Consider the following 23,293-nt stretch of genomic DNA (forward strand, 5'->3'; position numbering starts at 1 on the left):
CAGGAAAATAGCCTGCTGAGATCACTCTGGTTTTCATGGCACATAAAAGTAAAACCCAAGAAAACAGAATTTAAAAATACGCTAAACATTCATATCACAAAGCAAATAAGATACTTCATGAGTTGCGATAACATCGATTCATGAATTCTGTAACCAAACAATTGCTTTATATCAGGCAGAATAACTGTGAATGGAGAGATAGGCACTTGTACATTTAAATTAAACCACTAATTGGCTGATAAGAGGTACCATGAAAAACAATATCCAGACTCTTGGTCGTTTGTCAAATTGAAATGAGAAAGCTTTAGGCAAAGATAGAGAGCAAAATGAGGCAAGAATTTGGGATTCCAGAGCAATGTTTGGCTTGGATAGAGTTAATATCCAGGATTACAATAAAAGTGAGAAAGCAAACAAACAAACAAAAAAACCCAGAAAAAAAACCAAAACAACCAAAAAAACCTCCTCTACCACATTGCTGCAATCTTTCCCTGATATCTTACATTTTTGTTGCAAGAATATGCAGGTTTACAGTCAGCACAGAGTCAAGAACAGTTTAAAAAGGTGAGCTAAAATTGCACAGGTGTAGGAGCTAAGTAGAGCAATCCAGTGAAAAGAGAAATTTCCTCAAAAATACATTTAAAAATACACTTCGAGTCTGTTTAGAGCGTAGTATATAAAGCATTCCTAGCAGGTCTGGGAAAAGGAGAGCTATCTCCGAACCTCGTTAACTGTATCCCATTCTTCTCCCATTAGCGCTTTGTACCTACAACTAAAGTCACAAAGGACAATGAAAAAGTATTGATGTCCTTTGCCCTAGAGAAAAATGACAGAAAGTATTAAAAAGGAAAGCATCTGATCTGTGTTTTTCCACCAGTAAAAATCAAAGCGTATTCAGTTGAAATATATCCTGTAATTTGGTTTTCAGCTCTCTGGTACACTGAAATTTTTCCTGCAAAATTTGGTGCTTTCTGCCAAGTTTCTAATTTATTTTTGAAATATAACTTTTGTGTCCTGAGTTGTGTGTAGATTTTCTCTTAAAATAGCTTAGAGTTATTGCAATATTAAAAAGAAAAATTACCTTGCCTTTGACTTCCACACAGTGGGCTGCCCACAGAGGCTGGAGATAAGCCCTGAGAAATGAGTACACTCTTTAATTATATCTCCTTAATATAAATTTTTTTGTCTGCCTTTAATTTTACAGCGCTTTCATGCAAAGCCAAGGCAGTGAGGAAAACAGATATTTCTCCTTATTCTTTGCGTTAAGTGAAAATACCAAGGGTCACCAAGAATTCACCTAAGTGAGGAAAGGATGGAACTGGAAAATGAGGCAGACTGTGGAAAAAACCAAATAATCTCTGGAGAAAAAGCAGTTAATCCCTGCATTGCCAAATGGGTACAGACACGTGGGTTTTGGGATAACATTCATCTCATAGCAAGCACTTCCTGGGACCTGGATCCAACCTAGTTAACACATTTCTCAGGAAAAAAATTGAGTTCTTTTCATCATAAATAAATAAATAAAATAAAATAAATAAATAAAAAGTCAAACTCTGATTAATTTTTTGTTTAAAAGTAGTGGTTTTCAACTATTGAACACCTCGTGCCAGCCCAGGAAATGTTCAGTAACTCCTATATTTCTCACTGGTTGATGGAAATTTTCTGCTTTCTGAAGGGGAAAAAATTCTCTATAAAAAATCGAGGGGAGGAGGAGTCAACAAAATTGAGGAAACCTGATAGGTTTTTAGGATGAGGAAAAGAAATACTATATTCCAAATAATTTATGGTCAACAATAAATACATAGGAATAAAATTTAATGTTGCTGTTTTAATTCTTACTCCTCTAGCATCTATATTGTCAAACAAGTTAAAATATTAAGAAAAAATGAACACTTTTTGGTCAAGAGCAATAAGGCATCTATGTGAATCTGAACAACAATCGCTGTCATATGCTACTTCAGAATACAAAGATCCTAACATAAAACCAAACTGCAGAACAAGGCAAAGTGAGAAAGCAGATATTCCATATGTTGTTTGTTTGATCATCAAGATAGGACCAGAATCAGCCTTTGCATCACCACGGATCGCTAATAATAGCAGACGAGGTTAAGGCTTGGGAAGTAAATGCAACCAATTCCTAATGCAAACACGTAACATGAAGGAAACAAATATGTTTGTCCACGAGAGGTCTCTAGAGACCTATATAATCACAGGATATTTCTATCTAGTCCTTTCCTGCTTTGAAATGAGACAGATGCTTGAGATGGATTTAGCTCTGTACACTGATGCACCTTTGGAGACACCTACGAAACAGCTCACTGAAAGACAGTAGACATCATCTTGGAGATCTTCATTGTTCTCTGTTAGTCATAGTAAGTGGGAATTGCAGAAACTGGATCATGAAGGGAAGAAATGGAGATCATGAAGGGAAGAAATGGAGATCATGAAGGGAAGACAGAAGCTGCACCATGCTGAATTAGTGCTCATTTGACCAAGCACTTCTGAAAATCCCAGCAACCTGCTTTGGCTTGGGCAGCCTTGGTAACCATGAAGCCTAATTGGAGGATGTCATGGAGAGAGCAGAATACTGGTCTAGGAGTTTTAAGGAGGAATAAAATAAGCTTTTACCCCTTCCAACATACATTTCACCAAATCCCTGTTGGCTGTCATAAGCAGGGCATAAATCTCCATAGCTAATACCTTTGTATATTCTTTTGGAAATCTTTTCTCTTGCTTCCTTTACCAAAAAAGGAAGCATTTCCCTGAAAGATAAACACTGTGTGCCTGAGACCGCACACTCGGCACGCCCACCCGGGTCCAGGCGAGTGGGGTCTGCGAGTTGGATCTCAGCTCAGACTTCCTCAGATCACAGCCCCGTGGAGCCTTCACGAAGACAGCGGCCCCCAGAAGAACTGGGCTTTGAACAATGGATGCCTTAACTGCGGTTTTCAACTTTTTTTCTTTTTCTGATTTGTGGACCATTAGAAATGTTCCAGTGGGGATACAGGATACCCTTTAAAATATGGAGATTTCTGTGTAGCATATGTGAACTCTTCTTCCTTACTCCCCTTTCATGGAGCCCCAGGGAGCTGCTGGAAGCGCCAGCCCTGGGAGATCAAACAAGCTCAGGCTCTGTGAATCAGACAGGGGAAACAAATTCAAGAGAGGAGGTCCTCCCGGAAACGCCCTCCAGAGTCGTTCAAGAAGACAAATTGAAAGTGCAAGTCCCAGCAGACTGAATGGGGAGAGACAGCAAAACCATCCCGAACTCATGAAAGGAGAAAGCAGCAATGTGAAGTGAGCAGAGATTGCCAGGGTGGTGCTTTCCTCTGGGACTCCATCGTTGATAGATGCAGATTAGCTTTCCACCAGGCGCGACAGTGCGGTGTCAATACAGCTCCATCTAATGTGGAAGGCAACGGACACCTCTGGGTGCTTTCCTATTCCTGGCACGTTCGTCCCTGCACTTGCACAAAATTGCCCCGGATTCTTGCTCCTCACTCAGTGAACTAATAAAGTGCCACAAACTATATATTTTTTTATGAAATATCGCTCAATAAGGTACCAAATAGCATTTAAATCAAAAGTCTGGTGTGAGTGAGGAAGGATTTAAATAAAATAAATGCAGAAAAGAATCTCCATGTAATGATTTGATTTGAGACAGAGTCAGTCGAGGCCCTATAAAAGACAGTGCAGAATCACAGCTCATCAATGAAGCCGACATAAAGTAAACTCTCGGGTTAACATTTAAAGAATGCCGCTATAGAATTGGCCAGACAGTATCTTCCCCAGAGTTTTCCCATGGGTAAAAGACAGACTATAGCTCTTCCTTCCCACAAAAGGCACTTTGATCTCTCTTGATGAAATGCTTCATGTATTTTGGGAGTTTCATGTAACGGGCTCTGATGGCTCAAAGCTCTTCCCCATCCCCAGAACTTCTGTGCGTCAGTGCTTGTTCTGAAAGCCTCACACAGCACAAGGCTGTTCTAAGTGCACTACAGATCAAGAGGAGTATATTTATGGCTTTGGGAAAAGGTCATTACAGATAATTTAAAATACTCCTTCTTCATTACAAAAAGCATTCCGTGTGGCTGTTTTGTCCTAACGGGAGTCAAACCCCATGTCATCGGAAAGCTGCCTCACATGTACAATTACGAATTGCTCCATAGCAGCTGCAGAAGAACACAGTCATGTTTAATGGGACTTATTTTTAGATCTTTGGACTAAACATTCTCTCATACCTTCTCTCATAGCTGAGGGTTGCCAGCGTAGCAAAGCAGTGGTGTGACACCGCAGCTCCTGCAAGCAGAGCACTGTCAGGAGAGCAGAACATTTTCATCAGCAGTGATTCACACAGGTACATCTTACATCTGCATTTATGTCCAATGACTCTTATTTTCTCACCTCTCCGTGAGTTATGACACTTAAGAACTATTGTTTTGGTGTAGAGTGTTAAAGAGGGCTATATTAAATAGTCGCTTATTTTGTTAATCTAATAAAGGAAGGAAAACATTCCTGGCATTATGGTTTTATCAGCTTATAAACATGTGGTAGAAGCCTACATGTCTTAGAATAACAGGAGAAACAAGACTGGGAAAGGAAATATTGGGCTCTGGATGCTTTAGTAAAGACAACCACCGGCACAGCACATTGTGCAGCCTCAGAGCTTTTGCCACTCCTCATCGCCGCAAAACACTATTAAGTATTCTTAAACTTTGGGGGCCTGTAATTATATTTTCAAATTCCTTATCAGCCTATTATCCAGCTCTTACTTGAAGGACATTTCAGATTGACAACAAAAGCAATAAACAGAGGAATTTCCAGTGCTTCATCCCAAAGAAAGGTTTAAAAGTTAATAAAAATGTGTCGTGCAAAATTTGGATCATTTTGCAGAAGGAAAAAAATTGCAATTTCCAAAAGAAATGCGTGATGGAATTAAAAATCATCATTGCCTCCTCGCCATCTGATGGACCTGCTTTCACAAATCCCATTTCTATCACCTATAGCAACCAGAAGTCCCTCACCAGTCTCACGCTTCTCATGGGCTGTGACAAGGACTTCAGCCATGAACCACTCCCAGGTTTATTATTCACAGGGCCATTTCTGAGTTAATTTGACCAAAGCATTTGAGGTCAGCACTTAGTGTCCCACACACAGCTACCAAGCAATGCAGAAGGACGCTTCAGAAGAGCGTGGCACTCCTATTCTCCCTTCTATATCTTTTCTAGAAAACATCATAAGTATGTGAGCAAAGCTGTTGGGACATGTCAGATCTGCATCTCCACCCACCTGCTGTGGATTAAGATAAAAAAGTCATTCACCATTCAGCGTATTTGGAAAGTCTCTTGTGCACAGAGCAGACACCTCCAGACGTCTCCGTCAGTGACATTATTTATAAGGGGACCAAACAGCTTGTTAGGCTAATTGCTCCTGGAGGGATTTAACTCTATTGAGAAAGCTCGAACAGGGCTCAACTGTTCCAGAGCATTAGCCGCCACTTCTCCCTTTGATTTACATCCCTCGTAAAATTTTATGGCCAGATTAACATGAACTTCACTTGCACTGTGTTTTTAGGAAGGTTTTTTCCTTGTGGTGAATAAAAGCAAAAATCAATTTTGTAACTAATTACAGTGTCAACCAGGAAAGGAAAATATCTCAAATGGGAGGGGAGGACCCAAAAAGCCCCCCTGAGCTGATCCTTTTGGAGGCCCTATTTCAGCCACCTGAGGTCTATGAATGTTAGGAGAGCAGCAACAATAAAAAGCTACAGTTTAGGGAAGAGCAATTTTGGATGGAGAAAGACTGATGTGGCTTTTTATGGTAAACAAGAGGGAGTGAGAAGCAACCAGGGTTCCAGTAAATGGGAGAAGGGAGTGGGTGGTTATCAGTCATTTAGTCTGGAATGTCTTTTACTCACTTGGTTGCTGAGCTTGTTCCTATGAAGGGAAAAGTCTACTTTTGAAATAACTGGTTGCTTTGCAAAGATAATTCAGCCATATAATGCATTTTTTTGATAAATTACAGAACTCCCTGGGCTACACTTTGCTTCACCGACTGTAAAGCTAGGACATAAATCCATTTCTTTCTTTCTTTCTTTCTTTCTTTCTTTCTTTCTTTCTTTCTTTCTTTCTTTCTTTCTTTCTTTCTTCCTTCCTTCCTTCCTTCCTTCCTTCCTTCCTTCCTTCCTTCCTTCCTTCCTTCTCTTTCTCTCTTTCTCTCTCACTTTATTTCTCTCTTCCAGTGAAGTACAATGTCACTGAAAATGGCCTTGATATCTATACTATGAATACATGAAAGATGGCAAAAAGGAAGGAGAATAAATAAGCCTGGTAAAATATTTACCACTCTAGACATCAGCATTAAGGCCAGATTGATGGGAAATGCTTAGTTTGGGGCTGACAGCCTTTAAATGACCTCTTTACGAGTGCCTGAATCTTGAAATTCAGCATGCATGTGAGCTCCAGTGGGATGTGCAAATATTTTGTTAAAGTATTTTGCCATGTCAGGCACTGGCCCATTGACAGGAGCAGGAATTACAGGTGTTTCATTCCTCCCAGACGTGCAAAATGCAGATGCTGCAAAGCAGCTCATCCTGACAAGGCTCCAGCTGCCTCCCTTCATGCAGGACGAGAGCAGATCATATGCTACATTTCACTTCTGGCCAGGTCTTACCTCCATTTACTGCTTTTTGCTCAAAATTAATGCTTTTGGGCTGCAGAAGCATTTCCCAAGGTGGATCTTTCCACCAAGAAAGGAGCCCCAAGAGAAGGACCACTTCATATGGTCAAAGCGTGGGGCTTGGTAGATTTATTTTAAATTAAATAAGTTATTCCATGTGTCCTGGACACAAGCTTACTATAAACTAATTTGAAACCCTGAGAGAAAACCTCCAACAGTCAATTTTCCAGTCCTTCGAGCTGAAATACCGTCCCAGTAGTTCATCACCTGGCAAATAAACCTGCCAGTTCCAAACTTTATTAAACCATTTTCTGTACGCTGCTTGAACTTTTCCAAACTGAACTCCCAAACTGAACTCCACAACGCTCTAATTCTCCATCCACTGGTACCAAAAGAAATAAGAGGACAAGAAGAGAGTGATGAAGCTTCTCAATACTGCTGTAATTAGAGAAGTATTTATAGAAGTCTAGCTAAAATCCAAAGCTCTGAATCAATTAATGTCCCAAAAGAAATGCAATCATAAATCTGCTTTGCACATTCAGTTGATGTTTTGGGGTGCAGGTGAGGGCATGGCACTTGCACTACAAATCTGCGTGCTCAGTGGCTGACAGCTCACAAACGCAGAAGGGACAATGTTCCAAATTAGGGAGTGGGAATCCCTCTGCCCTACTGCAGCGCTGCAGAACAGATGGCTGATAAAATCAGCCTGTTACATATTATCAGGCTGTTTCTGGCATCACCTCAGCCTTGTTCAGTAATGCATCCCTAACCAGAACATGCATGATATATAGGCTAAATAACTGTACATTCTTGCACCTATTCTGCATATAATGCTGTTATAACTACCTCCGAAAGGAGAAAATTGTCTTTAAAATCTGTTAAAGTCTCCTCCAGTGTCAACTTAAGCAGAGATTATAAACATATATATCTATGCACCCAGATTTCACGACTTTCTTAAATGTAGTGGAGGTACTAATGTTACATATCCTTACAGTTCTCCTCGCAGTTGCATAGCATTGCTGCCTGGTAGAGAGAATGAGACAGAATTCTTTCTGTCCAGGTCTTCCACGTAGTTATTTTTTTCTTGACATATTGTTAAATATGCTTAAATTTCAGTAATGAATGGGAAGGTGCATCTAAGTAGGAATATGCTGTAGGCTACCTTGGGCCAGCAACTATCAGGGTCTAATATGGATGTTGTGATAATACGACATTTAAATTTAAGTGGCTAATGAGAAACTCAGATCATCTTCTAAACTGGACTACCAGACCCTGGCTATCCTTCAGATAAGGGAAAAATCCGTTTGTATTGCTCAGTTCATTGGTCATTAATGCCATTCCTAGAGGATACCTCATTTAGATGTGTTTTCTTCTTCCAGTTCAGTTCTCATACAGCCATAGACCAAACTATAGAAACACTGTAGTTTCCTGTAATAGCTTTTTCCCATGTTTTAGTGACTAAAACAACTAGGGTTCAGAAAAACAGAGCTTTTATTTAAAAAGAAAAAAAAATATTCTGAAAGAACAGAGCAACTGCTAAAGTGTGTCAGAGAACCACACAGCTCGACGTCCTGGTGTTCACTGTGGGGAGCAATTGGGAGTTTAGGAAAAATACCAAAAGACAGCATAGGGTGATCCCTCCCAGTGCACTCCCCCTGCAATCAGCTCTTCAGGGGTTTCTTTATTGTCTCCAGAACACTGCGGTTAGCAAACACCAAGAGCTGCACAATTAAACATATATCTACCTCATTTCTCTCCAAATCTTTTTACACCCTCAACCTCCACAGCACCCTGCGGAGATGAGTTCCACACTCAAAGCTCTGCATTTTGCGAGGAATAACAGGTTTTGGGGTTTTTTTGAAAGCTTCTGCTTGCTGTCGCTGCTGGGACAAGCCTGCAAATGGTCACGAGGGAGAGCCACCGGTCACAGAGCTTCAGGAGGAAAAGTTAGATCCTTCGGCTTTGGAACCAAGCTGCAGATTTGGGACCACCTGGGCTGCTTCATCCCTGAAAGAAGAGCAGTGATGTCGATTTGGTGTTGTGCATTGAGAGGGAAGAACCAGACACCCACCCTTTAATTTCAAACAGAGTTTTGATTTGGAAGTAGCTACGAGATGGGAGCCTATGGCAATTTTGTCAACAGTGCCAAATTACGCCTTGCTTGGGTGAATCTAGAGATGTCCAGGATTGTCCGGATTTGCAGAAGGTGCCGTGTTTGGGGTTTAGCAGGGGCTTTCTGTGCTGGGTAATTCCCTCCACCGTGCCGGATTTCACAGCCAGTGAAGGGGACGGAGCAGGGACCGGGCAGCAGCTACAGCCCAAGGTTTTCAAGTTCAATCAGTAGGCACTTAGGGGCTTAGTGGCCTATTTTATGTGCTTTAAATGTGTCTGGTTTTCAGAAGAAGCTGAGCTCTCAGTCTTCTGGAAGTCATCTATGGCATTTCCTCTGACAGACGAGAATCAATGTTTATTTTAAAAAGCAGACTAAATGTAAACAACCAAACTTGCCTTTTTTTAATGACAGAAAAGACTCAATAGGGAAAAGGCACCAGGAAAAGACTGTGATAATCATGACAGGAGAAACAGCAATTCACTGAGAAGCACATATTTTGTTGATATAATCCTTTCCCCTGGAAGAGTCATTCCTGTATTGATTTTCTGATCATTTATCTGTTCTGTGCTCCAGTCTGACAAATACTTGTGTGAGGAAATTTCACTCTGTCAACAGTTGCCTGCCGTTTGGGACACAGGACTCATTAGCTTTATAATCTGACAGATTGTCTAAATAAGACAGTCTCCAAAATGGATCATCTACCAACTCATAAACCTACATGGAGACCTATTAAAAAACCATATATAAACAAGTATCACAAACAACTGAACAAGTGCCCATGCTTTGTCTTCATGTATGAAGTGTTCACACATTCTTTTTCAAATAACGTATATCATGTTTGTCAGTTTAATAAATGCATTAAGCATTAAATGAACATTTCTTTATATTAAGTAAAAAAATCTGTGCATTTATGCTTCAAATATCTATGGAGCTGTAGCCAAAAAGGTCAATACAGAAGAATGGGAATACTTTACCTCTTTATTCCTGTAACTAATTTACCTGTAATAAAATTCAACCAAGCCCCAGCCTTGTGTTAACCCATTTAGCTGGAAATCCGCAATGCACTCATGGAAAACACCACTTCCAGTCAGGCCATTGTACACCACCGGGCAAGCCTGCTTATCCAGCGTTGCAGAAACATCAAAGTACTTGCCACCTTTGAGAAGAGTAAAAAGGGTAGGATGTCTCTAACCTTCAATAGTATTTTATCTCAAAAATTCCCAAGACCTATCATTTTCCCTTTTGGTTTCTTCTTATTCTTTTCTAAAGAAGAATAGTTTTCCTGTCTGTTTTGTAAATTAAGTAAAATATTTGATCAAGCGATATTTCCAGCTGAATCCACCTCATAACATAGGTTTTGACACCCTAAAAGTGAAAATCACATCATTTATCCGGATGAGCACAGGCAACAGCCACCACAAATAGTAACTGTAACTCTCTGATACAGCTGCCTGTGGCCCTGATGCTGCAGCGGACACACACCCCATTCCACCAGCGACAATCCACACGTATGATTTAACTTAAGCACAGAAGTAAATTTCTCAGGGTATAAGATGATGCATTTAGCTTTCAGACTTGCTCCAAGCATCACATGAAATTTAACTGAGTTGTCTTTCCTCCACCCAATTAACTGTGTGCCAAAAAGCTGCAAGCAGATAAAGGTGGGCTGCATTTAGCTCACCAGCAGTGAAACTGACTCCATATTCATCCTTGATAACACCATCATCAGCCATCTCAGCCAGCGAGGCGTTGGACCACTCAATGCCGGCCTTCTTCCCATCAGGGAAAAAGACATAACCTACAGTGAGGCTGAAGAGAAGAAGAAATGGAGCAGAATTAAAGTTCAACTAAAGCTCAAATGCACCAGTAAGTCGTTTTTTTAGGGGAGCTCAATGCTGAACATGGCCTTCATCCCTGGTAGGCACAGGAATAAATTAAAAGTGCATATTGTGAGACATTGCACAGGCGGAGCCACGCAAGCAAGAAAGACGAGGCTTGCAGGATGGATTGCGGTGGGCAGGTGAGACAGGAGAATCATTGCGTTTCACTTGGTCACAGAGCCACAAACGCTGGTCTTGAAGCTTCTGGATGCAGAAAGTGCCAGTTGGGGCTGGTGTAATGCCCCACTGCAGACAGACACACCTTAAATAGCTGGAAGTGCTCTATTTGTACCTCTAAATCATCTAGACAGCAAGACAGGCAGCTGCATCAGCCAAACAGTAATTGAATGGGAGAGAAGTAATTAAAGGCAAAAGCTGTCCTTGTGATTAACTGCAAATGGAAAATTGGGTGGAAGGAATGGAGAGGAACAGGGTGTGGATGGGGATTGGGCCATACAAGTTCAAAGCAAGAATGTGCATACGGGTGTTCTGCAGAGCAACTTCTATCACCTTTAAAACATATGTTTTTAGCAGTGTAAACTTTCTTGGTTACTTACTTAGTTGTGGTAGCTGGCATATTAATAACTGTTAAATGTGTCGCAGTTCCATCCTGTAAGACAGCAACGGAGAAAAATCAGTCTAATTTGTGTAGACTCATTTCTGTGGATCAGATGACTGACTTGACTGAAAAAACACTGGGTATAACTCAGGTTATGCAGTGTGCTATGATTTTATACTTTTAAATCTTCTCAATACATCTCCCCCAAAAATCTGGCTGCAAATGAGAGGGCAACCTATCAAAGTTGGTTCTGCTTTGACCAGACATCTCTTCTAACCTTTATTATTCTATGCCTGAAAGCAGCACACAGGAAAAATGTTAAATAAGAAGGAACTAGAATCTCATGTCCTTATTAATTTATCTTCCATTCTGTGATGTTATATATGTACAGATATTCAGAGTATGAGAACTCCAAACCTCAATCAAACTTTAATTCCTTCTTAACAAACAGTCAGGTCACTTTTAATTAGGAGAGGAAGAACCATGGTTATTTTGAGTCCTAAATGACTAGGAAGAAAAAGGAGAGGTCACTACCTCTGTACACATGTGCAAAAGCACGGTCTTATGAAAAAGAGCACGGGTATAAGTTAAATCACAGCAACTACCGTATCTGTACATATATGGGATTTTCCAAGATGTATTTTTGTACTGGCCAGCATATATATATAAAAGATACCCTTTTATTCTGGATTCAGTCTTAAATCCTGTAATGCTGCCTATAGTACAGAGTTTAGACTTCTTCACGCTTGTGTTGGCAAAAGAAATGCCTTTTCAGGATCATCTGTTTGGGTTGCATGCCAGCTTGCAATGCCAGCATTCAGCAGTTCCCCAGGCTGTGTGCTCCCAGCAGCCGCAGCCCTGACACTCCTCCAGCTCCGCCACAAGCAGAGAACCAGAACTCAGCACAGGCAGAAATATCTGCTGACTGCTGTCATGAAGGTTTAAGATGCCTTCAAACACCTCAGGCTCTCCGCTAGTGCGAATCAGCACTGCATCAGCCCCACTGAGAGCTGGGTACTTGCAGCAGCTGAGAATCTGGCCTGTAAAACTGACTTTTTTTTCCTGAAAAAAAAAAGCCAAAACAGTTTCAAGTTACCAAAACAACTTTTGGTTCAATCAGTCTGGCAAAATCTGCTTTCACGTGCATGGCTCTGCCTTTGAGAGCTGCTCCCAACACGGATAAGTCCTAACGATGACAGCAGTTAGCACTTTTGATTGCACACCAGGATGCTCCCATTGCTTTATTTCTGGATACTTAAATATGAATGACAAGGTCATAAACAACTCCAATTTCATGGTTAAGTAGCACATCACCACATTAATACCTACCTCAAAGTGTGCCAAAATCATGACATAACGGTAAATCTCAGACCAGTTCCGGATACCTGCAAAAAAAGAATAAAATCACCTAATCTAAAGGCCACCATTTCTGGACAATGTGAGCTAATAGTACCTGACTTGACATTAACTTCGGATGAAGAAATATCCAGTAATTGATAACACGGTAAGCACATTCATGTCACCAAAACAATAATGGTATTTCCCTCGCAATGTCTTAACTTCATGCCCAGTCATGAAATTGTTTATTTTTAAAGATAATTTATATCTAAGCTATAGTGACGGCAGCCAAGTGAGTGAATTGTTTCTGGTGCTGTTACCATAAGAGTGGCTCCGAACGCCTTTGAGGGAAAGTTCAGTTTTCTCATGGTTTTTTATTTCAATTTCTCCAACAGACTGGCCCCATTGCTCGTGTCGGAAGTGTTGTTCCCTTTGCCTGAGAGAAAGAAAAGAGAGAATTGACAGGCAAAATCAACAAGGCAAAATCAAGGTGGCACCAATGCCAACCTCAGAGGCGTAGATCCCAAAATGAAGGTGAGATTTCAGAGCATCTGCATCATGCCAGATTTTACACATTAGCAATCACTTTTGTATTTCCCAGTTATTGCTACATAATGTCTACGAGACACCTAAGAATAAAACAGCTACCAATTCCCACCCTGATAGATTATAAAAATGCCCTTTGTTTGAAAAACTGCTGTACTACCAAACAGTTGCTGCTTACAAGTGGGCTGGTATCACCAAAGACAACACACTATTGATATAGATATTTCCCACTTGTAGTTAAGACAATACAATTGACACATATTTTCTTCCCGTATTTTCAATTCCTAGAAGCCTGTGTAGTAACTAAGTGACCAACTTGAGTCCTCCTTTCACATGATTATATTTGATCCTTCGATACACCTCAGAAGCAGCTAAATCAGGCTGTTAGCAATGAAAAAAGACAGAATAAGAGATATACCTAATGCTTAATGTTTTACAGACCATAACTGTAAGCAGATCCCTCCATCCACACATCAGGATGACCCTATTAGTGTGCAAGATCCTTCTTAGATACTACACGGTCTGGTGGGGTAATGAAACCAAGAGATAGATACCCAACAGGAGCCACATCCTTTATTAGCTTACTGCAAATTAAACCCACCTTCTACAATCATGTGTAACAATAGATGATAGAATCTGAGGAGATTTGTAGAAAAATTACTATTAACCCTAGAGGAAATTAATCTCGCCTCTCACTGTTTGATCCTTTGGAAGAACTCGATGGTCCATGGCTCCTGAGCAAAAGCACGTGTGAATGTGCTGGGGTGACTGTCGACACTGAAGTTAAAGACTTCTGTGAAGTTTTCCCAGCTAAGAAAAGAGGGGAAAAAATAAAAGGCATGATTAGCTTTCAGGTCATACTAGGCTGAGTTCTGCACTTGGTACTCTGACAACGGCAATCTTTGTGTTTTATCATTATTGGAAATTTCTGATTTTCATAACTTTAAATGTGCTACTACTTTTCAAGGAAGCATGCAAAAGGAAACTGAGAAAAGCAACAAGGGTAAACAGATTATCTAGGAAGGGAAGTTGGCAGGGCACAGCTGCAAGCTAAGGCGTGGTGCTTTCTCTCATGTAGTCTATTCATAGGTACAAATGCAGCATTGCTCCAGAAATGGTGTGTTAATTTGGCAGCAAATATTTTTTTATCAGACAAATAGAGTCCAGAAACAGAAAGAGAAAGCAGAGGCAAGGGCTTCGTGTATTACTTTGTGCAAATGACCCTTTGAAAACAGTAAACAATTTGCTAACCATGAACTCGCTATACATCCCAAAGCAAAAGTGAAATGGTCTTACTGTAAAGAGAATTTAACTGCTACAAGTTCACCTTCCTCTTCACTCCACTGCTGTCGGTAGGGTCCTTTTCTGTAAGGCAAAGTACTACAATTTTGTATCACTCCTAAATAAAAAGCAAAATGCTTCTTATATGATTGGAAGTGGATGCAATAGGACACACTGCAGAAGAAGGATGCTGTTTTGTACTAAGGGAGAATAGTAATACTGTATTACAACCCTATATCAGACACAGATATTACTAGCAGTATTCTCATTCCATAAAAATCAACGCATGCTATTGCTACCAAATAGCTTTTGGTTCGAGTCAGTTAAATACATTTCCAGATAGTATTCCAAAAGTCTTGGGTTTCAATGTAGATAAATGAAACTACAAAGTGCTGCAATACCTGAGTAATCCATCAAAGTTTATTTTCCAGTGTGCTTGGGACTCCATGTATTCAATAGTGAGCCCTCCTCCACTCCAAATCTCTTCAGATTCATCACTCACCATCATGTTTGGATGTTGTGGGTGCTAAAAAGACATTTAAGGAAAACATCTGCTTAATTCAGTTGTGGGGATGCAAAATGGGTGAATTCCTGCTGTGATGGTCCTTTGCAGGAGAAAAATGTGGTTGAACTGGCTTTTCAGTTCTACCTGCTTCTGGTAATCAGATTATTAGAGAAGCAAATTTGCATCTAATACATTAAAAGGTAATACAGTATTATGTCAGATAACACAACTTAATCACTTGTGTGAAAGGAGGTCACAGCAGTAGCTCAGCTCTTTACACTAGTGACTCTGTCAAGTTTATAGCCAAATGAATGCAAAATATTACTAGAACACCAAACAGTGCACATCAGTCTTCTCTGGTTTGGTTTTCTGCAAATAGGACATCTCTTGCTTCTTCTGGTTATTATTACTTAGCAAAACATGTTTGTGAACATAAAAACAGCTGAGTGAAAAGGGATTTGTCTCAGATCTTCCCTCCTTCTTTACTACATAGCTGTTAACAAAAAAAAGAAAATCCACAGGCAAAATGTATGATTAATACTGTCTTCCTTTTAGTAAGAATGAAGCAGATGTACATATTATTCCCTAAAAGTTTTCATTTCTCTTTGAAAAGAGGCAATTATACAATGTCTTTTAAAGCATTCAGTCATTAGAAAAGGGGAAAAAAACCCCAACCATAAACATTCAATGTAATTTATTAACAATGTGCTGCACATTGTCAGAAACACTGAATGCTCAAATTCTTCCTGGAAGACTTACCAAGACATATTTTAGAAAATATGCTATGTTTTGTGCACATGATGGGGAAAAGGGAATGAGTTTCAGATAGATACCTATTCAAAAATCAGACATAACCAGTAATCCAGCCAGTTCTACCACTGTCTTGTCACAGTACTAATGCCTTACAGTTGGAATATTATCGTAGCTAAGATGCAGAAAAGATTGGTGTTGGGATCCTAACACAGGTTCAAGATAGGAGTTAAGCATTACCCGAACACTATCCCACATACACTACTTACTTCAAACTCTCCTATTCCATCCACCCTCAGGAAAAGCCACATCTCACAGACCCCATTTGGCCGTTTGGCAAGACGAGCAATCACAAAGGTCTTGTTGGTCTCTGCAAAGCCAGTGAAGTAAACTGAATCAAGCGCCTAGGAAAAAGGAAATGGGTATCATTTCCAGCTGAAGGCAGGAAGGAATTGGGAGAAGGCAAGTAATTCTTTTGTTTTCCAAGGATTTCTTCTCAGGAATCAAGTTCTACTTTCACTTTTTACACTTAACAGCAGGCACCCCAGTGAATAGCCAGAGAGTTTTGCTAGCAGCAGTGAAGCCTCATTCATACGACAGGACAGTCCATGCGCTCAGAAAACATTTAGCCAGCCTGGCACACAACAATTACATCATTCTTTGACACAAAAACATTTCTCCTTTCTTGTCTGGTCATTTCCTAATTGTAGCAAACACAGAAAGCAGAAAGAGAGCAGATGAGAAACATTTTTAGAGAGGGAACATAATTATTGCATGATAGCCATGGACAAGGTTGATATCCTGAATTAGGGTTATTATTTTGTAATAACAAGTTCCCTTGACCAAAATCCTTATGAAATGTGCCCCCAAAAGAGTGTCTGTGGAGATGAAACTGAGCCAAAAACATGCTGTCTCCGCATCTAGTTTCAAATTGTATCTTGGACAACTTAAGCTTAGGGGAAACATTGACCTAAAAAGGATAAGAAAGTAAGTAGTGGGAAACTCAGCACTTTACCAGCACGAGTAGCAGCTGGGCTGGGTATGGTGAGTTAATATCTCACATCTCAACTACTGTTAAGCACAGAAATCCATAACTTTAAATTCAGCTATTTCTGCATCACATACTTGTGCAGAATTCACTCAAAGGGAAGTTTTAAAAGCTGGAAGGTGGAAATCAAGATTTCTGTATGCATTTTGGGGCATGGGTGAAATTCTGCTTCTGAAAAAATAGCCATCATTAGTAAAATACAAAAAAACACTAAAATCAGATTATTATTGCCCTTGTCCACAATTTTGAGGGCACAGAGTCGATTTACACACAGTGAACCTACTGGATGCCAGTGCAGAAATTCAGAGACATCATTTCTCAAAGTATTCTCCAGATTCAACTTTAGACCTCTTTTGTAAGCGTTGCTCCAGTGCTCTGAGTGGAGGAGCAGAGAGGAAATCAGAGGTGCTTTGGCTAAATCTCAAACCAATCTGGATATAAGGTTGATTTGGAAGACGGTGTTACTCCTACTCTGTCAAATTTGATCAAGCTTGGTAAAAGACTTCAAAATGCTCCAAGCAGCTACTTAATTAGTAGGAAGGAAAAGCTGGAGAAACCAACTTCTTTTGTAAAAAGCTCGACGCATTTGTCAAATGTGACCTCAGGATTCCCAGAAGGCTCCAGGTATTGTCAGCAAGAAGTTGATTTTTAGCAAAAATTAGGATTCAAAACCTCAGCTGGCATCTGCAAGCTGAATCTTGATGAGGCAAGGAAAACCAAGGGAAGTCCTGTCTCATCAGCCTTTCTGCTTTCCTGCCCTCAACAGCAAAGCCCATCCGAATCTCCCAGTGATTATTTTGGCAGGATGGTACGTTAGCACAGCCAAGGTACAAGGCAGGCAGAAAGTTTATTATTTATTAGGCAGATAAGCACACCCGGACTAGATTCAGTTCCCTGTGTGTGCTAAAACAAAAGGTTTCTGTGTCCCATTGTGCATCTGCTTTTCCCCCACTGATACCAGCTGGTCTGATTTGAGGGAATCCTTTTTCCTGCAAGGGACAGTCAAGATGACACCCCTTCACCCTGCCTTCCCTGTGATATGTAGAAGGAGGGAAAAGGAATGCAGGTCCTGAGATTTTATGGGTCAAGCAGTGGGAGTGCCAAGCATCAGGATGCAGGAGATGAGGGTTTCCTGAGGGATGCAGGTCCCAGGGATGCAAGGTGCTGGGTTGCAGGGAGGGATGGAGGTCCCTGAGGGATGTGAGCTCTGCAGATGGAAGCAGTGTGGGTCCATGGGGGTATGGGTTCAAGGGGAAGGGGTGTTGTGGAGAAACGTGGGTGTCAGGGGATGGGTGTTCCAGGGATTGGGAGATGGGGATGCTGGGGATGAGGATGCTGGGGATGGAGATGCTGGGGATGAGGATGATGGGCATGGAGATGATTGGGATGGAGATGATGGGGATGAGGATGTTGGGGATGGGGATGTTGGGGATGGAGACGATGGGGATGAGGATGTTGGGGATGGAGATGATGGGGATGATGGAGATGAGGATGATGGGGATGGAGATGATGGGGATGAGGATGTTGGGGATGGAGATGATGGATGTCACTCACGTGGGAGTCGGGGCGGAGCGGGCGCGGCCGCCGTGGCTCCGCGGGACCCGCGCTGGCTGCGCGCTGCCGCCAGGCGCCGTGGCAGAGCAGGAGGCAGCCCAGCACCCAGCGCTTCAGCGGCGCCCACGCACCGGGGGCAGCTGCCCGCCGAGCCCCGAGCAGCGCCGGCAGCAACAGCAGCGCCGGCAGCGCCAACAGCGGCAGCAGCGGCAGCATGGCTGCGCGGGGCGGAGTGCCGAACGCGGTGCGCAGCGGGGCGCAAGGAGTTGCGCGCTGGGGGAGCGGAGAGGGGCGCAGGGATTTGCGCAGTGGCGGAGCGGAGAGGGCGCAGGGAGTTGCGTGCTGGGGGAGTGGAGAGGGGCGCAGGGAGTTAGACGCTATGGGAGCGCAGGGGGGCGCGGGGAGTTACGCGGTGGCGGAGCAGAGAGGGGCGCAGGGATCTGCGCACTGGCGGAGCGGAGAGGGGCGTGGGGAGTTACGCACTATGGGAGCGGAGAAGGGCGCAGGGAGTTACGCGCTATGGGAGCGGAGAAGGGCGCAGGGAGTTACGCGCTATGGGAGCGGAGAAGGGCGCAGGGAGTTAGATGCTATGGGAGCGCAGGGGGGCACGGGGAGTTACGCGCTAGCGGAGAGGGGCGCGGGGATCTGCGCCCTGGCGGAGCGGAGAGGGGCGCAGTGAGATGTGCGCTGGCGGAGCGGGCGATGCGCGGAGCGGGTGATAAGCGCTGGCTGCGGCCGCCGCCGAACCCCGCCCCGGGGCCGCTCCGCGCGGTGTCCCGGGGCCGCGCCGGTCATTTCCGCGAGGGGCTCGTCCGGGCTGGCGGCGCTGAGGTCACTCCGGGAAGTTACATTTGCTCCCTTTTTTTATTTATTTCTTAATTGTTTAATTTTTTTTTTTTCCCCGTTCCGCCCGGCTCCGTGGAAGCTCTCAAAGAGGAGTTTCCCCGCAGAGGCACAGCCAAGTTTCTGGGATATCCTCCTGGATAAGTGGTGTGGTGCAGGAGAGGTGGGGTTTGGGGTCTCACACCGCGGGGTGCGAGGGCGGTATCAGCAGCTCTTCCCCCAGGCTGAGGTTGTGGCTGTTTCCATCTCTTATCACAGTTCCCAGTTAAGATTTCACACTGTTTTTTTGGGGTCTCAGCGTAAGTGGGTCCTTTGCTTGTTCTTACTGCCCAAGCCAGCAGGCAGGGACAAGGCTTAGCAGCCCGTTTCACCCAAGACACTGAAAGAAAAATTGCAGCAAGCATCTCTTCAGCATCTTTTGTAGGTACCGTTTCTAGAGGTTGATGGCTTTTGGCTGTCTGCACAGTACATGTTTTTTTTTCCCTTTTGTAATTAGCAAACATTTCATCATGTTTTGCTACACTGAATTAAACTCAGTCTCTCCGAAATGGTTGAGGTGTAGCAATCTCCCTTTGGAGAAAGAGGAGGCTCTCAGAACCCATGCTGCCTTTTGCTTTCTTAGTGTTTTGACTCTCTGTTAGGTCTACAGACTTCTCCGTGGGCTTTCTGTTACTTGAACAAGCATTTATTATACATTTTTATGCCTCGTCTCAGTTGTCCCTCTGCTGTAGTTTGTGTTTAACAAATCAGTGCTTATGGTTCTTTCTATTTTTTTTTTCCTTGACTGCAACTGCTGCTTTTTGTCCTTTATCCAGTCTTTTAGGATACTAATGTGCACTCACTCTGACTCTGTGCTCAGGTTTCTATCTATAGTTCTAAAGCCTTTAGTGTCTTAGATGTTCCTTTTCCTTACTTCTTGAAAAGCTTCCTTATTTTTACACAGTTCCCCTTTTGTGAGACTGGGCACAACTGTTTTGTGTTGCTTTATTGCTATCTATAGACCACATCAAATCCAAAGTAGAAAGGAAGTAAAAAGCAGAAGGCACCAGAATGAAGACAGTGAGGTTCAGGAATTTATTTCTGTAACCTGCCATTGCTTCAGTTAATATTCAAGGGGCACATCTTAAAATTAAGCACGCACAGTAGGCAGAGAGCCACCAAGATAATAAGGTTATTTCCTTACTTCAGGTTGTGTCATGGAAGGACTGAAAACTGTCTAAAAATGGGAGATGTGTCACAATGCTATCGCCCTGCAACTGCACAGCACAGCAGGTATGGTTCAGTACAGAGAGAATGGGTTATGAAAACCAGCTTTTATTTGTAGTTAAAATTTAAACACGGTATTGACACAAAGCAATATTCAATGGGGAAAAATCCACACAAATGACAAACCTTTGGGACTTTACAAATATGTGTGTAATTAAACCCTCAGCAGCTCTAGTCTGCTTGAGGTGTACGATCCTGTGGCAGATGACATATTCTTCTAAACTCTTCCTTTTTTTTCCTAATGCAATCCATGAGAAGCTTTACTGCCCTTTGCCAAACTGTTGGAGTCCTTATAGAAATCATTTGAATGTCAGTATTTGCATTTCTGAGGGCAGGATAAATGTGGCATGGATATTTCGTATGTACCTCTGATACACTAAGTACTCAAAAACTCAAATAGCTTAAAAAATGCATCAGTGAAGGTATTGTGGTTGTCTCTATGGAATCTGTAACAGAGATAAGCTCTGTTCCTTTCCGTGAGGATAGGAAGCATGGAAACAATTTGCTTTGTGCAGCATGATGTTTCAACATTCCTTAGGTAATTTGTTTGATGACTTCAAGTTATCTCTGGCAAACTGTTTATCTTGGCAATATTGTTTGCTGTGAAAACGGGTTCCGAAACAGCAAGACTCACAGAAGAACCAAGGTCCTGACATGTCTGGTAATGTTTTTTGCATGGCAAAAACAGCACTGTGCGTATTAAAACAAGTCTAAGTTCTTCTCCGCATGCTTAGCAAAAATGTGGAGAGGAAAATATCCATCTCGTTTGTTTTTAAGTTCATGAGGAAATGTGAAACCTACGACGGATGCGTGGTGCTACAAATACAGAGAACAAAGCAAGCTGAATTAAAAAATTTCTGGTTAGCATAGATTTGCTAACTTGCTCTTAAGCATCTGCACTATTGACCAACAAACTTATCATTGCATGGTGAACATTTTATACAGCGCTGCCTCCTTTAAATCCAGCTGCATGGCAAAGGAAATTGATATATTAGGACTATATCAGAAAAAAGTACTCGTGCACCCTCAGAAATCAAAGGCCTGCAAAATCGGATTAAGAGTAGCTCTGAGGTCTGGTTCTCAAGATCTTTACTTTGTAGTGAGCACTGGCTGTTTTTGCTGTGCAACCCAGTATCTCTAAGAGTGTTTGAGCAGAAACCAAAGCCAAGAAGAAAAAAACCAAACCGTCATGATCTCTCCTCCTCAGAGTGCTGCAAATGAAACTGGATTTTCAGGACTATATCCAAAAGTAGAGGCCAGACTGACATCTGTAGTGTGAGACCCAGACATGCCTGCTCTGCAAGAAACCTCAAATCTAGAAGAAAATTTCTTGATTTTAGCCTATATTTAAGTTACCTGTAATAATATGTGATGTTTCTTTAAAAACTTGTCAAATAACTGCTTTGTCTGTACACCTTGCCTCCCTGTATTTGCATCTGGAGAGAATTTGTTTGCCAGTGTCCTATGGTCAGTGTGATTAATGCAATTCTGGATGCCCCTGGTCTGCAGAAATAAGTGATGCACCATCCAGTGGACAAATTCATTAGTTACACTATGCTGACAAGTTATTAAACATCAATTCCCCCAAAATCAATTGCAAAACTTCTACTGAATTAGAAGCTCTCAGCGATAAAGTATGTGTGGGAACTGCTGAAGTATACAGCCTCCTGGGCATGACAACATGCAGAGTCCTGTCTAGTTGATACCGCGAAAAAACCCCAATGCCATACCTAACTTTTTCATAACTTCTGGGTAACTGATGTATAAGCCATCCTGAGATAAAAGCACAAGGAAAACAATGTGTCTCAATTTTCTCAAGGCTTACACTCACTATAATCAGCATTGCACACACGCATACACTCCCCAATGCTTTTCTTAATTTTATTTCTAGGTAAATGATGTATTAATTATGTTAAGATAAAACATGGAGGGAGAAGGATTTTGGAACAAGATCACCTCCTATGTTTTGTATCTGTACAGGTTTATGTACATTCATTTGAGTGGTAGAGATTGGCATCAACTAACTAATTTCTTTTAGTGTGTGAAATCCAGCTGTTGAGAATAAGGAAACTACACACAAAACCAAGCTGTTCTGAAGTCACTAATATTTCAGCACAGAAGCAGAAGAAAATGCAAACATAAAAGTAGAAACACACAGAGATATGTGGACAGATGTGTTTTATTGTACTTACCAGCACTTGCAACCCCTCGCGCTTGCTGTCCATGTCCCACTAGATGGTGTTCATGCTACAGGAAAAAAAACAGGATGCAGAAGTGTGCCGAGCTGTCATAATTTGTCATCTTTCACCTTTTTTATCTTCATGCATTTTGAATGTATCATCAGCTCGCATACTGCAATCTTTGCTATTTTGCATCTCATTTTTAAAGCTACTGGGCATACATTTTCCCTAATACCACAGTGAAAAATTCTGAATGAGTGGCATGTAGTAGTGTTTCCATGTAAAGTAATTTATCTAATTTTGCTGCTGATGCTGAAGCCTGGGTTGAATGAATTTAGTTAACGACCATGGAATTATTTCAGTGCTGAATCACCTCCTGAGACTCCCTGAAGGGGGCTGTAATGAAATGTCATCATGAAAGTGTGTGTAGACGTGAAGCAAAAACCCTTTGTGGAAGAAACAAAGTGAACCCCAGTGGATCTGTGTCCAATTCACTGGACCTGAACATTTTGATACTGTAATGCTTATGGAAAAGCGAGTTGGTATCGCATGTGCAGGTGCATTTGCTGCTGGCGGTGGAGGCTGCAACGGATGGAGGCAGGGCTGTGCCTTGGGTGCATCTTTCCTCTGTGATCAAGGCATCACCTTAGAAGCCTACGAATCCAATTTTACCTTCAAACCGTGCCAAATGCAAGGTCTTACACCTGGGTCGGGGCAATCCACAGTTTCAGTACAGGATGGGGGATGATGTGATT

The 23,293-nt window shown here is 42.0% G+C and overlaps 1 protein-coding gene and 1 long non-coding RNA gene across 2 annotated transcripts; one reads left to right on the forward strand and one right to left on the reverse strand.

The window, feature by feature from the left end:
* Positions 1 to 8,204: 8,204 nt before the first annotated feature.
* On the reverse strand, positions 8,205 to 19,127 carry LOC104059409 (uncharacterized). Its single transcript, XM_054078550.1, has 11 exons — positions 18,250 to 19,127; positions 15,917 to 16,051; positions 14,794 to 14,918; positions 14,408 to 14,476; positions 13,808 to 13,921; positions 12,886 to 13,001; positions 12,557 to 12,612; positions 11,226 to 11,278; positions 10,470 to 10,597; positions 9,788 to 9,944; positions 8,205 to 8,682 (listed from the first exon to the last, which is right to left on the reverse strand). Exons 1-11 carry the CDS (start codon positions 18,463 to 18,465, stop codon positions 8,610 to 8,612), a joined length of 1,242 nt encoding a protein of 413 aa, XP_053934525.1. The 5' UTR covers positions 18,466 to 19,127; the 3' UTR covers positions 8,205 to 8,609.
* LOC128853469 (uncharacterized) lies at positions 18,356 to 22,977 on the forward strand. The gene is made up of 3 exons (XR_008452007.1): positions 18,356 to 18,493; positions 20,281 to 20,364; positions 21,566 to 22,977. It is a non-coding gene; the product is annotated as an uncharacterized LOC128853469 (long non-coding RNA).
* The last annotated feature ends 316 nt before the right edge of the window (positions 22,978 to 23,293 follow it).

Source organism: Cuculus canorus, chromosome 13 (genome assembly GCF_017976375.1).
Source record: "Cuculus canorus isolate bCucCan1 chromosome 13, bCucCan1.pri, whole genome shotgun sequence".
Lineage (NCBI taxonomy): Eukaryota > Metazoa > Chordata > Aves > Cuculiformes > Cuculidae > Cuculus > Cuculus canorus.

What these genes read in the sequence shown, in the direction of transcription:
- LOC104059409 (XM_054078550.1), bottom strand. Translation starts at nt 18,465, where the DNA reads ATGCTGCCGCTGCTGCCGCTGTTGGCGCTGCCGGCGCTGCTGTTGCTG. An exon ending in TGATTTTGGCACACTTTGAG is followed by an intron (nt 11,279 to 12,556) that starts GTAGGTATTAAT and finishes GCTGTCTTACAG; the next exon opens with GATGGAACTGCGACACATTT. An exon ending in TTGGTTGAATTTTATTACAG is followed by an intron (nt 8,683 to 9,787) that starts GTAAATTAGTTA and finishes CTCTTCTTTCAG; the next exon opens with GGATGAAGCAGCCCAGGTGG.